This window comes from Peromyscus leucopus, chromosome 1 (assembly GCF_004664715.2).
Source record: "Peromyscus leucopus breed LL Stock chromosome 1, UCI_PerLeu_2.1, whole genome shotgun sequence".
Classification (NCBI taxonomy): domain Eukaryota; kingdom Metazoa; phylum Chordata; class Mammalia; order Rodentia; family Cricetidae; genus Peromyscus; species Peromyscus leucopus.
The window spans coordinates 44,176,188-44,190,217 of record NC_051063.1 but is presented as its reverse complement, the minus strand read 5'-3'; the positions used below and the strand labels follow the sequence as shown (position 1 = coordinate 44,190,217).

At 42.7% G+C, this 14,030-nt stretch overlaps 1 protein-coding gene across 10 annotated transcripts in view; it reads left to right on the top strand.

The window, feature by feature from the left end:
- Cpeb3 (cytoplasmic polyadenylation element binding protein 3) overlaps positions 1-14,030 on the top strand; it is a 189,721-nt gene that overhangs the window by 144,859 nt on the left and 30,832 nt on the right. For all 10 annotated transcript variants that reach the window (XM_037206527.1, XM_028882888.2, XM_028882885.2 and 7 more), the window contains one exon: positions 11,096-11,210. In XM_037206527.1, the coding sequence (XP_037062422.1) occupies positions 11,096-11,210 (115 nt within the window). The remainder of the gene's footprint in view (positions 1-11,095; positions 11,211-14,030) is intronic.

Below are 14,030 nucleotides of genomic sequence, written 5' to 3'. Positions count from 1 at the left end.
CACACAGCAGAACATAGATTAATATGAATGGGATAATTTAAGTTATAAGAGCTAGTTGAGACAAGCTTAAGCTAAAGCCAAGCTTTCATAATTAATAAGTCTCTGTGTCGTGCTGTCAGCCCAAAGACTACAGACAGTGATGTCTGTTCTTCCAGTGAAGTAGGTGGATGTTTAAACAGTGGTCCCTTCCAGGAAGGTGATAAAATGTAAATAAATAGAACCTAAAGTTCAAACAGCAAACTATAGAGCAGGAGACCTGGATGAGCCCCACAGAGCTAGCTGGTAACCGGAGAGAAGGAAGGAGACGTTAAATGAGCATGGATCTGTCTGAGCACTGGGGTTGACCTAGAATAGATCTGTAGACCAGCCTGACCCCAAATTCAGAGATCTACCTGCCTCTGCCTCCCAAGTACTGGGACTAAAGACATGCGCCACCACGTCCAACAATGATCCTTGCTTCTAGAACAGATTGGCCAGAGTTAATGGAACAGGAATCACACAGAAAGGAATTTAAACTGTATTATCAAGCTGATGTGTGTTTATGTAGGTTAGGTTTTGGACTTTTGCTCAGGTAACATGGCCATCCACTTAAAAACTAAAAAACAAAAATCAGTGAAAAAATGATAGAGGCCAGGAAACTGGAATTAGATGCTGCTTACTGCTTCAGTTCTTTTTTTTTTTAACTAAATTCTAACTGACTTATTTTATGTGTGCATGTGTGTATGTGTATGGGGCACATGTGGAAGTTGGAGAACAACTCTGTGGAGTTGGCTCTCTCCTTCTACCATGTCGGCCCTTCAGGGGAACTCAGGTCATCTGGCTGGGTGGTTAAGTGTTTTTACCTGCTAAACCATCTCACTGGCCCATTGTTTCAGTTCTTAACTCTGTCCAGTCTGTCATTCCAGTCTCTCTTGATCTACTTTATGTGCCTATCAGTGGAATTTCAGACACTTTTAGTCATTCTTCCTTGGTTACAGACACAGTCCAGATTTTTTTGCCTGAGAGTTAAGACCTTCCCAGTCTGGCTTCAATTTTCCCCTAACCTTACCTTTTTTTGCTTTTCTTCTGCCCTTCATATTTATTTATTTACTTTAATTTTTTTCATGTGTATGTGTGGAGTGCATGTGTGTATATAGTATGTTTTGATATGTGTGTTTGCATACATAAGGAGACATAGATCAATGTTGAAAATCTTTCTTCATCACTCTCCAACTTATTCTTTGCAGCATGGTATCTCAGTCAAATCCAGCACTCAGTAACAAGGCTAGTCTTGCTAGCCAGCTTACTCAGGGTCCTCTGTCTCTACTTTCTGAGGCTGGAATTATGGGCAAGCTGACATGCCAACCCAGGTGCTATTGATCTGAATACCAGTCCTCTTGATTGTGTCCCAAGCACTTATAACTTAATCTCCCTCTCCCTGAAATATTTTTGCTTCTGTCTCAAGGTCAAATTCCTACACTTACTTCTAAACCTTTATCAAATGCTTTGTATTTCACGGACCTTTTTTTGATAATTTTACTCTCTGTAACAAATTACACCTAGTGTAGCAGCCATCAAAACAAATGAAAAGCAAAACCTCCCAAAAAATTAAACTGAGAAAAATAAGACTGTTATAGGATACCTGGATTGACTGCTTCATCTTTCTGCTCATGGCATATCTACTAAGACCATGTAATTCTCCACCTACTGCCTACTAAGCCCTAACTTTAATTTTGGCTAGGCTCAGTTAAATCTGGGTTTGTAGATCCATCTTAGAATCCATGGCTGTCATATTGTCTTGTCTCACCTAGGAATTCATTAACACTTTTTAACCTTGATTTCCTTAAATTCATAATCTTGATCATGATTTGGGCATGATTTGAATTCTTCCAAGAGTTTCTCCAAAGAAGGAATTCCTTGTCTGGCGTAAGAGAACAGCATCTCCAATTTTGCTCTGAACTTGCAAGTGGGTCCAGAGCTTCTTAAGCGTGAGCCTTTGGATGCTCTATGCCTTTTCCAGGGAGGTAAAGTGGCGGTTCTACGTAGCCAGGGTGCTACATAAAATCTGTAGTGGGTAGCCATTCCAGCTTGGTTCTGGAAGTTTGGCTTGTACCCAAAATTGATTTTATTGATAATAAATATGAATATTTAATGGATAGAACACTAACTCTCCAGAGTGAAGCCCGGCTAGCTCAGTCGGTAGAACATGAGACTCTTAATCTCAGGGTCGTGGGTTCGAGCCCCATGTTGGGCGCCAGATATTGGAGAAATTATTTTGGCCACTCCACGTAGTTAAAAGGATATTTATTTAATGGCGTAACTCACAAATTAAGTAATGGGTAGGTCTCAGGGTCTGGGGAAGGTGTAACGCAGTCCAGCGGTGTTCTCCAGAGCTCTGCACAGTCAATCTCCACCGGTCAGCGTCCCGGCACCGAGAGAGAGCACTGGCCCATCCAGCTCTCGGGTCCCCAGGCGCCTCCCCTCGCCCCGCCTCGTAGGCGTGACAGTTGCCAGAGTCTCAATGGGGGTTGGAACTTCCAGAACCAAGCTGGAATGGCTACCCACTACAAAAATCCATTGAACAAGACAGCCAATTCTTTCCTTAAGGGATTGTATTTAGTGTTTACCTAAGTGTATTCTAAAGAACACGTGTCCAGTTGACAGCTGTCTTGAAAGTCTCATGTACCAAAGACTCATAACAGCAATGGGTATCATTGATTGTGTACTTACCTTGTGCATTTTATACTAATTTTCTCCTTTAATTAAAAGTTGCATATCCCAAAAATATTCAAGAAACATTAATTTATCCAGGCTCTAAAAGCATCTTACATTATGTAAATTTGTATGGTAAGTATTTAACCCTATATTTTATATCCCTGCTTTGGAGATGACACTTGTGTAGATTCCTATGAAATTAGTTATTATCTGAAGCACTCTCAGAGAATAGTTTTTCCTCTCAGGAAAAATTCAGTAACCTACATGGGTTTTATTTTTATGTGTATGTGTGCTATCTGTGAGTTGGTTTGTGCAGATAAGTGTAGCGCCCTGTTGAGGTCAGAAGAGGGCATCATATCCCCTGGTGCTGGAGTTATAGGCAGTTGTTAGCTGTCTGATGTGGGTGCTGAGAACTGAACTCAGGTCCTCTGCCAGAGTAGCAAATGCTCTTAACCACTGAGCCATTTCTCCAGACCCCCCACCTGAATGTTTAGGTGTGAATTCATCTCAAGAGTTTTAGTAATCAACATGCTATTAACAACAATTCTTTCTTAGTATCATGGAGCTGAAAACACACATGTATGTAGACACTGGACCAAATTGTTTAGCTTGGGTACAAAATTGCTTCAGGCTATAAGTCTGAAATTTAAAATAATAACACCAAATAATAGTGCTAGTTCCATTGCTAAATCATTTTTGTGTGTGAGAGAGTTGTATGGTATTTTGTGTCCTGACAAAAAGTTTGCTTGGAGTCAGAGGGCAGAGCTAGCCACTAGCTGACCTAAATTAACTGTAGAGTTTTAGAGGACTATAGGCAGAGGAGACAGGAAGTAGTAAGGCGGACGGAGAGAGGGTCTCAGTCTTTTCGAGGGAGGAATGGTAGAGGTGGGAGGTGACTGGTGGCTGCTTCTCTGACTCTTAGCAAGCTTTATTTGTCAGAACACAATCAAAACATCACACAACATGGGAGAGATTTACTAACTGCTAGTTCTGTCAGGAATCAAGGAATAATCTGTTAGCCATTTCTTTTCTTGTTGGTGGTGGTGCTAGGGCATGCACAGAGGACCATGATTATTCTAGGCAAATACTAGACTACTAAGCCCTCAGCCACTACTGGCCATTTCTAATGTATAGAGGATAGGCAGATTGGAGTTTGAAGAGAAGAAAGTGCTTGCTTACCAGTAGAGATACGTTCCATCAGGAAGCTGAGGCTCCAGCCAGTGGCCTAGAGGACAGGGAACCTCACATGCTCACATCATAGTTAAAGTGAGTCAGATAGCCTTGATTTCAGTCCTGACATGATTTTGCTTTCATGATCTTTAGATTCTTGGTCCCCCAGATTTGGATAATTTGTATAGCATATGGTTGTAGTAAGGTTAAGTATGTCTTTAGAAAATGCCTAACACATATTTTCTCTTACTTTCTCTCAGTGGGTTTTAGTTTACAAGGAATCCATATGCTTTTAAAAAGTCACTTAGGGACTGGAGAGATGGTTCAGTGGTTAAGAGGATTGGCTGCTCTTCCAGAGGACCCAGGTTCAATTCCTAGCACCCACATGGCAGCTCACAACCATCTGTAACTCCAGTTCCAGGGGACCTGCCCTCTTCTGCCCTCTGCAGCCTTCTACATACATGTGATGCACATACATACACGTAAAAAAAAACACTCATGTACATGGAATAAATAAACAAATTGTTTTTTTTGTTTTTTTTTAAGAAAGGATTCTCCATGTAGTTTTGGTGCCTCTCCTGGATCTCACTCTGTAGACCAGGCTGGCCTCAAACTCACAGAGATCTGCCTGCCTCTGCCTCCCGAGTGCTGGGGTTAAAGGCATTTGCCACCACTGCCGGGTACAAATAGTTTTTAAAAGGGTTTCTTAGCCCCCAAATGAATCCATGTTAAAGTTTGTGCGCTCCTGGAAAAGAAAATACATAGCAAAGAGATGCATTTATGTGTGTGAAAGTGCTAGGAGTTAAAGGTGAGTCTGATTACACGATTAACCTGTTACCTAGTGACATCAGAAATGGGCACAGAGTAAGGCCAAGCCCTACAGCACCCACTGGTAACCAATACAGTGGATTCCCGTGCCCCCGGAAGTTGAATGAGTAACATGTTCTGGGAGCTGTGGAGGGCATTGCCACCATAAACTGGGTGTGGTGGTAGCTGCCTATAATCCCAGGACTTGGGATACTGGACCAAGAAGATCTTGAGTTTGAGAACAGAGTGGACTGACTGCACAGTGAGTCAGTCAGTCTCAGTCTCTCTCTCTCTCTCTCTCTCTCTCTCTCTCTCTCTCTCTCTCTCTCTCTCTAAGGGGGGCAGAGGGAAGAGCACCATTACTCATCAAATCTTCACAGAGCATTCATTAGAGCTGCACACTTTACTGGGCAGTTGGAACCCACACAGATGAATGAGCTCAACCTCAAAGGACCTAATGGAGGGAAATAGATGTGTGACTGGTACATGAACTAAGGAGCCACAGGTACTCTGAGAGAAGCAGCATAGGGAATATTTGAGGTTGGGGAGTTGTGGATGGAGAAGAATGTGCTGATGATGTGACTCAGTCAGGAAAGCCTTTCTTTACAGGAAAGTGTTCACTTGTGTCTTCTGTGTAGCATTTAATTAATAATGGCTTTGCTAACTCCAGCATAGTGCAAGGGTATGCATTATGTAACCACTTTGTAGTGTGGTTTATTCATTCTCTATTTATTCACTAAGCACCCCTATGAAAGAGCACACAAAACGCCATGCTTCATTAGTAGCTGAAGGTCCCTAAGAAGCTCTAAAGCACTGTGTGGAGTACGCTCTACAGATTAGTACAAGTCACAGTGCTTACCTTTTATACCCAGACTAAGCCTGGTAGGGCACCTGGAGCATCCTGGAAGCACCAGAGAGAATTTCCCAGTATTATTTTCAGCTACCTCTCCAGAAAGAATTCTGACTCTTTTGACGAGGTTCTCTGGGGCCTTCTCTTGTCTGAAGATGAGTTAGAGCAGTTATTCTCAACCTTCCTGATGCTGCAACCCTTGAATACAGTTCCTCATGTTGTGGTGACCCCCAGACATAAAATTATTTTGTTACTACTTCATAACTGTAAGTTTGCTACTGTTACCAATTGTGATGTATACATATGTGTTTTCTTATGGTCTTAGGTGACCCCTGTGAAAGGGCCATTTGATCCCTAAAGGTTTGAGACCCACCAGTTGAGAACTGCTGGGCTGGAGGGTTAGAGTTACAGCTTTTGAACTATGGCCCCAGAGCTGCATAGGATACAGAACTCTTATCAAAGCCAAGGACTGGGGTGGCAGTGGCACACACCTTTAATCCCAGCACTTGGGAGGCAGAGGCAGGCAGATCTCTGTGAGTTTAAGGCCAGTCTGGTCTACAGAGCAAACTTCAGGACAGCCAGGGCTACACAGAGAAACCCTGTCTCTAAACCGTCTCTCCCCCCAACAAAAAAAAAAGTCAATGACTAATCATCTATTGAATTGGGCTCTGTTCTTTCTTCTACTCTGGGGAGTTACTGGGGTTGTCTCCAGCCCTCACCATCAGTAGAGATGAGCACGTGAGAATAATAGATGAGAACTCTTCCTGGAAATTGGCGGATCTGTTTATTAGTATCTATGAGATGAAAATTAACTCACAATGAAATACCAGATATGTATGTGCTTTGAAAAGTTCAGTCCACAAATACTGCTTCTGTGGCTGTTAGTTTTGCTGTTTAACAATAAAACAAGCCCTTACATCATGAAAGAGGTGAAGATACAAACTCTGCTGGCACTTTCCACCTCTGCTGGTACACGTTGGTGATTTGATGAGGGCTGTGGTGCTAAAAGTGGCATTGCTGACAGCTGACACGGGTCAGAGTCCATCACTACAACTGGCCTGCTGCTGCTCTGTGTCGGGACCTGGGCGTAGCTGACTCATCCTGGCAGTGAAGATGAGTTGGGACACTGCAACTTGCCGGGGAGAGCATTCTGGACGGTTCTGCACTATTATTTTCCTGTTGGATGTAAAATGAAAGGATTGTAGGACTGGGGCAGAAAAATGCTCTTTTCTCCAAGAGTCTGATTGGAATTTGAAGGGTTTTCAGAAAGGAGATTAGAGCAGACAATGTCTCAGCTCTGAGCAGAGCTTCATGGGAAAGAGAGAAAACAGCCAGCTGGCAGGGGTAGGGAACACTGGCTCAGGTGCCTGCGCTGACACCAGACTGCAGTGTTTGTTGACTTGTAGAATTGCCTTGGAATAAGCAGATGGGAACAAGACACCTTGAAATAGAATATTTGAGTTGGGGGCGGGGGGGGGGGCATTTTTAACCTACAGTGGTAACCAGAAGGATGGAACATAGGGCAAGGTGTTCCAATAAGTGCCCCCAAAATTATTGATCTATGAATATAAAAATGCCGAGTCTAAATAGAGAATTTGAAAATTGTAAGAAGGCTAAATGATGTTTAAAGCAAAACAAAAAACATATTTCCTTCCCCCCCACCCTGCCTCCTCCCTCTCTCTCTCTCTCTCTCTCCTCTCTCTCTCTCTCTCTCTCTCACTCACTCACTCACTCACTCACTCACTCATAGGGTCCCTCTATGTAGCCTTGACTGTCCTGGAACTCTATGTAAACCACCAGGCTGGCCTTGAATTCACAGAGCTCTGCCTGCCTTTGCCTCCCAAGTGCAGTGCCAGTATGCAAAACCATTGTGTTTTCTTTTATTCTGTGATTAAAGGCAGAACAAAAATGCACGCTTACATTTTACTTGGGAAGGTCTTGTTAATTTTCATTGAAATCTTTTTTAGCCAGTGACATTTATCATATGTCCTTCAATCCAAAGAAGTGATCCATTTATATTTCTTAATGTTCTTCTTAGTAGTTGACCTGATCTTATTTCTATTAATCACCTTTAGTTTTATGTGAATAAAATTTTAGTTTTTAATTTAGATTCATATTTAGTATTTTATTCTTTATTGATAGCAAAAATAACTGAAGTGATTTGTTAACATAGTTAATGAAGTTTAGTCCCAGGACTTTCAGTTCTTTGAACAGCTTATCTAATACTTAAATGTATTAACTAACTTACTATATTAAATTTACTTTTAACTATTTAAAATTGATCTCTGTAGAAATAACCTTTTCAAAGCAATAACAGGAAATAAGGAAAAGGCTCTGGCTCTCAGGTGTTTCTGCCACATTCTGGCCAGTTAGTCATTCATAATATTTTATGGTGTACTTTGCTGTAGGGCAGTTTTGTCCATATGTGAACATTAGTAAGTGTTATGTTAAAAAAATTGCATAGAAAATTTTTTGCTATGTTGTGTTTAACAATGTTGAGCAGATTTCTTGCCTGTAGACTTCCTTCGAGTTTTTAATTAAATACATCAATGAATGCCCTGAAACTCCGAGGAGAAGGTAATTTATAGCTTTCTCCAATAGCAGTTACCCGACATAGCAACCCAAGTACTTACCTCTCATAGAACACACATTGGGAGCCTTGGAAAGGGAAGTCATGCTTCCACCAAGAATTATGGGTTTTATTAGTGGTGCATTCCTCGTGACTTCTTGAACACTGGTGTTCAAAGTTACTATGTGGCATAAATAAATGTTTATACCAGCAAGGTTTGTGTACAACATTACTGATTCAGAAGATAAAAATTTAGAAGACACATAATTCAGCCAAACGTAGATTTCAGGGTCCTCAGGAGAGCCTTCATAGGAATGCATAATTCAGAACTGAAGCTGAAGAAAAACAAGCTCGGCATTTCTCTCCGTGTTTATTGAAGCATTGCCGCTTGCAGGGAGGCACGAGTCTGTGAAAACAGCTTGTGTTTCAGAGAGAGCGGCCATTGTGAGAGGGCAGTCTTAGTCCACTGTCCCATTACTGTGCTAATGTGGAGAGTGTGCTGACGTTGGCCTGTGCCAACGTTTCTTTAGTTCTGTGGAGGTGCCAGCTCTGTGCAGCTGTTTTACTGGCAGCAGCTGGGAAATCAAGGTTTCATGAATAGGGTTGATCAGTACTGTGTCCTGAGCCTTCTTCCTGTGTTTTACCTAAGCTGTAATGCCAAGAATAGAGCAAATGAATGGGTTGTGTGTGAATGATGAAGGGAGGGGAGTGGGGGGAAGAAGACCATCAATGATGGACGCTCTCGGGAAGGTTCCAGGCCTTCTGCAGCGTTTCTTTGAAGAGCTATAGCATACAGCAATTACAGAAGCTGTAATGTTTCCTGTAATTTTGATGAAATGAAACCAGATCTCTATGGAAACCACATGGGAATTATTTTCATTTTGAAACCAAGTGATGTGTTTCCAATTGGATTCGGGGCGCACAACTATAAGCTCAGCTACGTCGGGAGGGGGTTTGAGGCTGGAGGATTATTTGAGTCCAGGAGTTCTTAGACCAGCCTGAGCAATACGTGGAGACTGCAACTGAAGCAGAAGGAAGTTGGGGGGCTAGTGACCTTGGCCAAAGTCAGTCAACAGTGTGGGTGTCCTTAAGCTGCTGTAACAGCTGTGTTAGGGTACGAGAGGATTCTGTACTAAAGAGGCATCCCTTTTCTTTAACTGGCAACACTAGAATCTTTATCTCTCCAATATCAGGAAATTATTGTGTTTATAATTAAAAATTAGTGATGCACCCTCATGGAGACATGAAACCACCTTTGTAGGAATGTTTAGGGATCAATCATTTAGCCAAGCTGACCACATCTAACAGGAAAGAAGCTGTTTTGTTTTTTGTTTCTGTGCAGTAAAGGTGGATCAGGTTCTGGGGTGTGAGGGGAATTGCTAACAGGTCCATGTTCTCAGAGTCTAAGGAAGAAATTGAAATTTTTGTGGTTTCTTGCTGAGTAGTGAGAGTACCCATGTAATAAAAGCTCCCCCCTCTCCAAAAGAAAACTAGGCTGGGGTAAACGTCATAGCAGTTTTAGGGATTGTGCAGGTTGTTTCTAAGGAGCAACACCAGTTTTAGAAGAGCTGGCAGTGGACGAAAGCAGAGTTGGCAAGGTGGGAGTGCCCGGCACGCCGAGCCAAGCCACAGAGACCGGGAATGAATTCGATGGATACTAAAATATGGAAATCCACCTGTTCTGTGTCCTGTCTTAATCTGGGAGGGGCAGAAGACAGGCGTTTTTATTCCTCAAGGACAGACACCAGGTGCCGTTTCCCAGCTGGTTCCCAGTGGCCACCAACTTGCCAGACCGGTTGCTTTGGACTCCGTGTTGCTCCTGCCTTTCCGGGTGGGAACGGTGGCCTTGCCTTGCTTTGTCCGTTTGTTTTAAGCTAGTCCCTGCCATCCTGTTGTGATTAAAAAGAATTCGAGGGTAAACTGATAAGATGCTTAATTTCTTAGTGCATGATAAAATAGTACAAACTATGGGCAGAAAATTAAGAATCCGAATAAAAAATAAAAAACGTGAGCAGGCAGTGAGGTGGCTCAGTAGGTGAAGATGTTTGCTGCCTGATAACGCAAAATGTAAGCCTGATGGTCTGAATGGGGTCCTCAGGAGAGAGCTGACTGCAGAAACTGTCCTCCGACCCCTACTCATCTGGCAAACATGCCTCTGCGTGTATCCACACACGTCACACACAAACATGCATACTCTCATGTTTTCAGAGAAGGAGGTAAGCCGTAAAGGTTTCTTTGTATATTCTTTAGGTTGTATGGGCTGGTGAGATGGCACAGCAGTTAGAGGCGCTTGGTGCCGCGCCTGCTGACCTCAGCTGAAGGCCCAGAACCTGCCCCGCAAAGGAAGGGAGCCAACTCATGCAGCAAGCATGGCTCTCCTCCCCTGCCTGCCCCGTCTCTGCCTCTGTCTTTGTCTGTGTGTCTGTCTTTCTCTCATGCATGCCCGCACACGCACACAAAATTTGCCTTTGTTTAATCAACCTTGTGTAGGAAAATCAGTTTAATTAGACACTGCTCTCTAAGTGTCAGTATTCGATACCTCTGTGATTGTTTGCTAACTTGAGTGTTACTCTATGTTAAGTCATATTGTTTATGAAAGGTAAATATTTTAACTTGGGGCAGTGATGAGAATTAAAAATCCAGGCAAATAGGTAATTCTTAGAAAATCTTCCTAATGTTTCTGTTCCCTTTAGATGGATTCACTACAAAAACCAAGTGGTATACTGTGACAGACTCCCAACAGTCTGTGATGTGTTCAAATGAACTGGGTTCAAACCCCAGAATCTGTCGGAGACGGCCTTTAAATGACAACAGGTGGTTTCTGTTGAGTGGCCTCCCCAAGACTGAGAGGCACTTACTGCAGATCGGATTTAGTAATTAACTTGATTGGGTTTGGGACTTGGATGTTGTAAAATGCACAAACATTGGGTTTGTCTTGAGTCATCTTATTCTCATTTGGGGTTGATGGAAATGAAGTAAGGACCAAGTAAACAACTTTTTTTCAGGTGCAAATTCGACCGTGGAACCTAAGTGACAGTGACTTTGTAATGGATGGTTCTCAGCCTTTGGACCCCAGAAAAACTATCTTTGTTGGGGGAGTTCCACGACCCCTTCGAGCTGGTGAGTGGAAACAGTGTCACTACAAAAAAAGCGGTGACAACAAAATCCCCAATGCCTTATCTCTGTCTGGGTTTCCAGTCGGCCTCCAAACGAAGTCTGCCATGTTGTTTTCACTGAGCTGACTTTTTTTATGGTTAAGAATTTCCCCCAAAATGCTGTATATTCTTTTGGTGCGAGAGTCAATTTGATTAAACCAATTTTGTGGAAAGGATGAGCTCTATTTAGTTCTTTCCTATCTACCCACACATTTAAAATAATATGTGGCAGTGTGCGTGCTCATGCAAGTTAGTGTTGCAGAGTTAGCCCATCAGAAGTCTGCCCAGTATCTGCCCAGTATCTGGGAATCAAACTAGACCCCTGGCCTCCCCCAGCCAGGCAGGATGTGATTAGTTCTTACGATTTCCAGAAATGAATTATATGTCGAGGCACTTTTTAAAATTATGACTTTATAAAAGCCCCCTGTTCTGTGGTGGATTTTTGGTGTGGTACTGGGGCTTGAACCCAGGATCTCACACACTCTAGACAAGTACTCATATCCTCAGCCTGCCTTCTACTTTTATTTTGAGACAGTCTCACAAAGTTGCCAGGCTGGCCTGGGACTCACTGTCTAGACCAGGCAGGTCTTAGAATCCCCCTGCCTCAACCTGTCAGGTATCTGAGAGTGCAGGCCTGTACCACCTGGCCTACCTCTGTTTTTGCTGTTGTTTGTTTTTGCTGTTGTTTTAATTTGTTTCCAAGGATGAAACTACCGTGCTGCCGAGGGTAAGCCAAATCATTATGAACTAGAGACTTGAAGTCGTGTTGAACTGATGCCTCAACATTAAACCCGAGACAAGCCAGGAGCAGTGACACTCGCCTGTAAGCTGAGCACTCCGGAGGCTGACATATGATGATTTCAAGTCTGAGTCTTACCTGAGCTACTACTTACTGAGTGAATACAAGGCCAGCCTCGGCTACACAGGAAAATTCTGAAGGCGACTCAACATTATTTGAATTCTAAATCCAGTTTACACGCACACGCGCGCACACACACACACACACACACACATGCACGCGCGCACGTGCGCACTTTAGAACTCTATAAAGATATACTCATAAGTTTGATGGCTCACACTTGTAACTCTAGCCCTGACAGGTTGAAGTAGGAGGGTCTTGAGGTTTGGGCCAACTTACATAGTGAACCCCTGTCTCAAAAAACAAATGGAGTATAATCATAATTCTATTTTGAAGAACTTTAAAAATATTGTGATTGTGGTAATTTTATGATGTGTCTAGAATTCAGAGATCTCTGGGTCCTTCTCACCTTCTAATGAAAAACCGTGCCAAAAGAAATCACTTGATAAAATCTAGGAAGGGCCAACTCATTGGGAACAGATGGAAACTAGAACAGATGTAGCATTTTGCTTTGAAATGATATGTGTGTTTAGGAACAGGCAGTGTGAGTGGGGTGCTGTAGACAGACACTTCTGTCAATGTGCAAGGCTGGAGAAGAAGAAACTCATTGAGAGTTTCCACTGCGCACGGATTTTACAGTTGGATAGTCACTGCTATACCTTGCAACTAACTACATAATGCAATGGAAGTTGTTTTTATGTTTGGCCCCCCGCCACTCTTCCTATATGGGAACCTTTAAAAGTCCTGAAGGTGGACATGGTGGCACATACCTGTAAACCCATGCAGAGAAAGGTGGATCTCTTGAGTTCCAGGTCAGGCAGAACTACACAGTAAGACCCTGTCTCAACAACAACAAAAAGTCCCCACAATCATACAATAATAAAACTGATTTTTAAATTGTCAGGTCTTCTTTTAAGTCACAGGAACTGTAGTTAATAAGCTACATTGTACCCAATGTTCAGCTTCAGGAAGATGTTGCAAGTTCTAGAATCAGACAAAAATGATACTAGGTTATAAAGCTGGGCATGGGCACACGACTGTAATCCCTGTACATGGAAGAAGGATGCAGGTGGATCCTTAGTGAGTTCAAGGCAAGCCTGCATTACATAAGATCTTGTCTCAAAAAAGTGAAAGTAAGTGTTTTAAAAAAGAATTATATTCAGTTATCCAATCAGAAATAGGATGTGTGTTCTTTACTTAAAGAATATACCTAATACGTCTTGGATTTCTTTTTTAAGTTTTTTAAGCTGTTTTTGTCTTAAAATTGGTTTGTCTTGGCAGTCGAGACCTAGTCAGGTAGCTTACAGGAAGTGTTACTTCCAGCTTACTTGCCAGGATTTCTAGAATGCAGCTGGTGCTAGGTGGTTAGGAAGCCCACTATTAAATAAGCAAGGGAAGGCCGAGGCAAATGGATCTCTGTTAGTTCGAGGCCAGCCTGGTCTACAAAGTGAGTTCCAGGACAGGCTCCAAAGCTACACAGAGAAACCCTGTCTCGGAAAAAAAAACAAAAACAACAAATAAGCAGGGCCGTGCCATACTGAACTGAGTGAATATCCCATTATCATGTTAAACAGATGGTTTTATATGGAAAACCAAAGCTTTCAGAACAGAACACAAGAAATGTATTGGTAGTTGAAGACTAAATTACATTCTTTAACATGATTCTGAAATTTGGCCTTGAAATATTATAGAACATTTTTTAAAACGATTTTTTAATTTATGTACGCCTGCAAGAGTTCATGTGCATCACATGCATACCAATGCCTGTGGAGGCCAGAGGGCTTAGGATACCCGGAGCTGGAGTTCCAGGTGGTTATGAGCCAGCCATATGCTGTGGGTGCTGGGAAGCAGCCCTGGGTCCTCTGCAGACGCAGTAAGCGTCTAAACCGCTGAGCCAGCTCCAGTCTCAGGGCAGGGCCTTCCTTG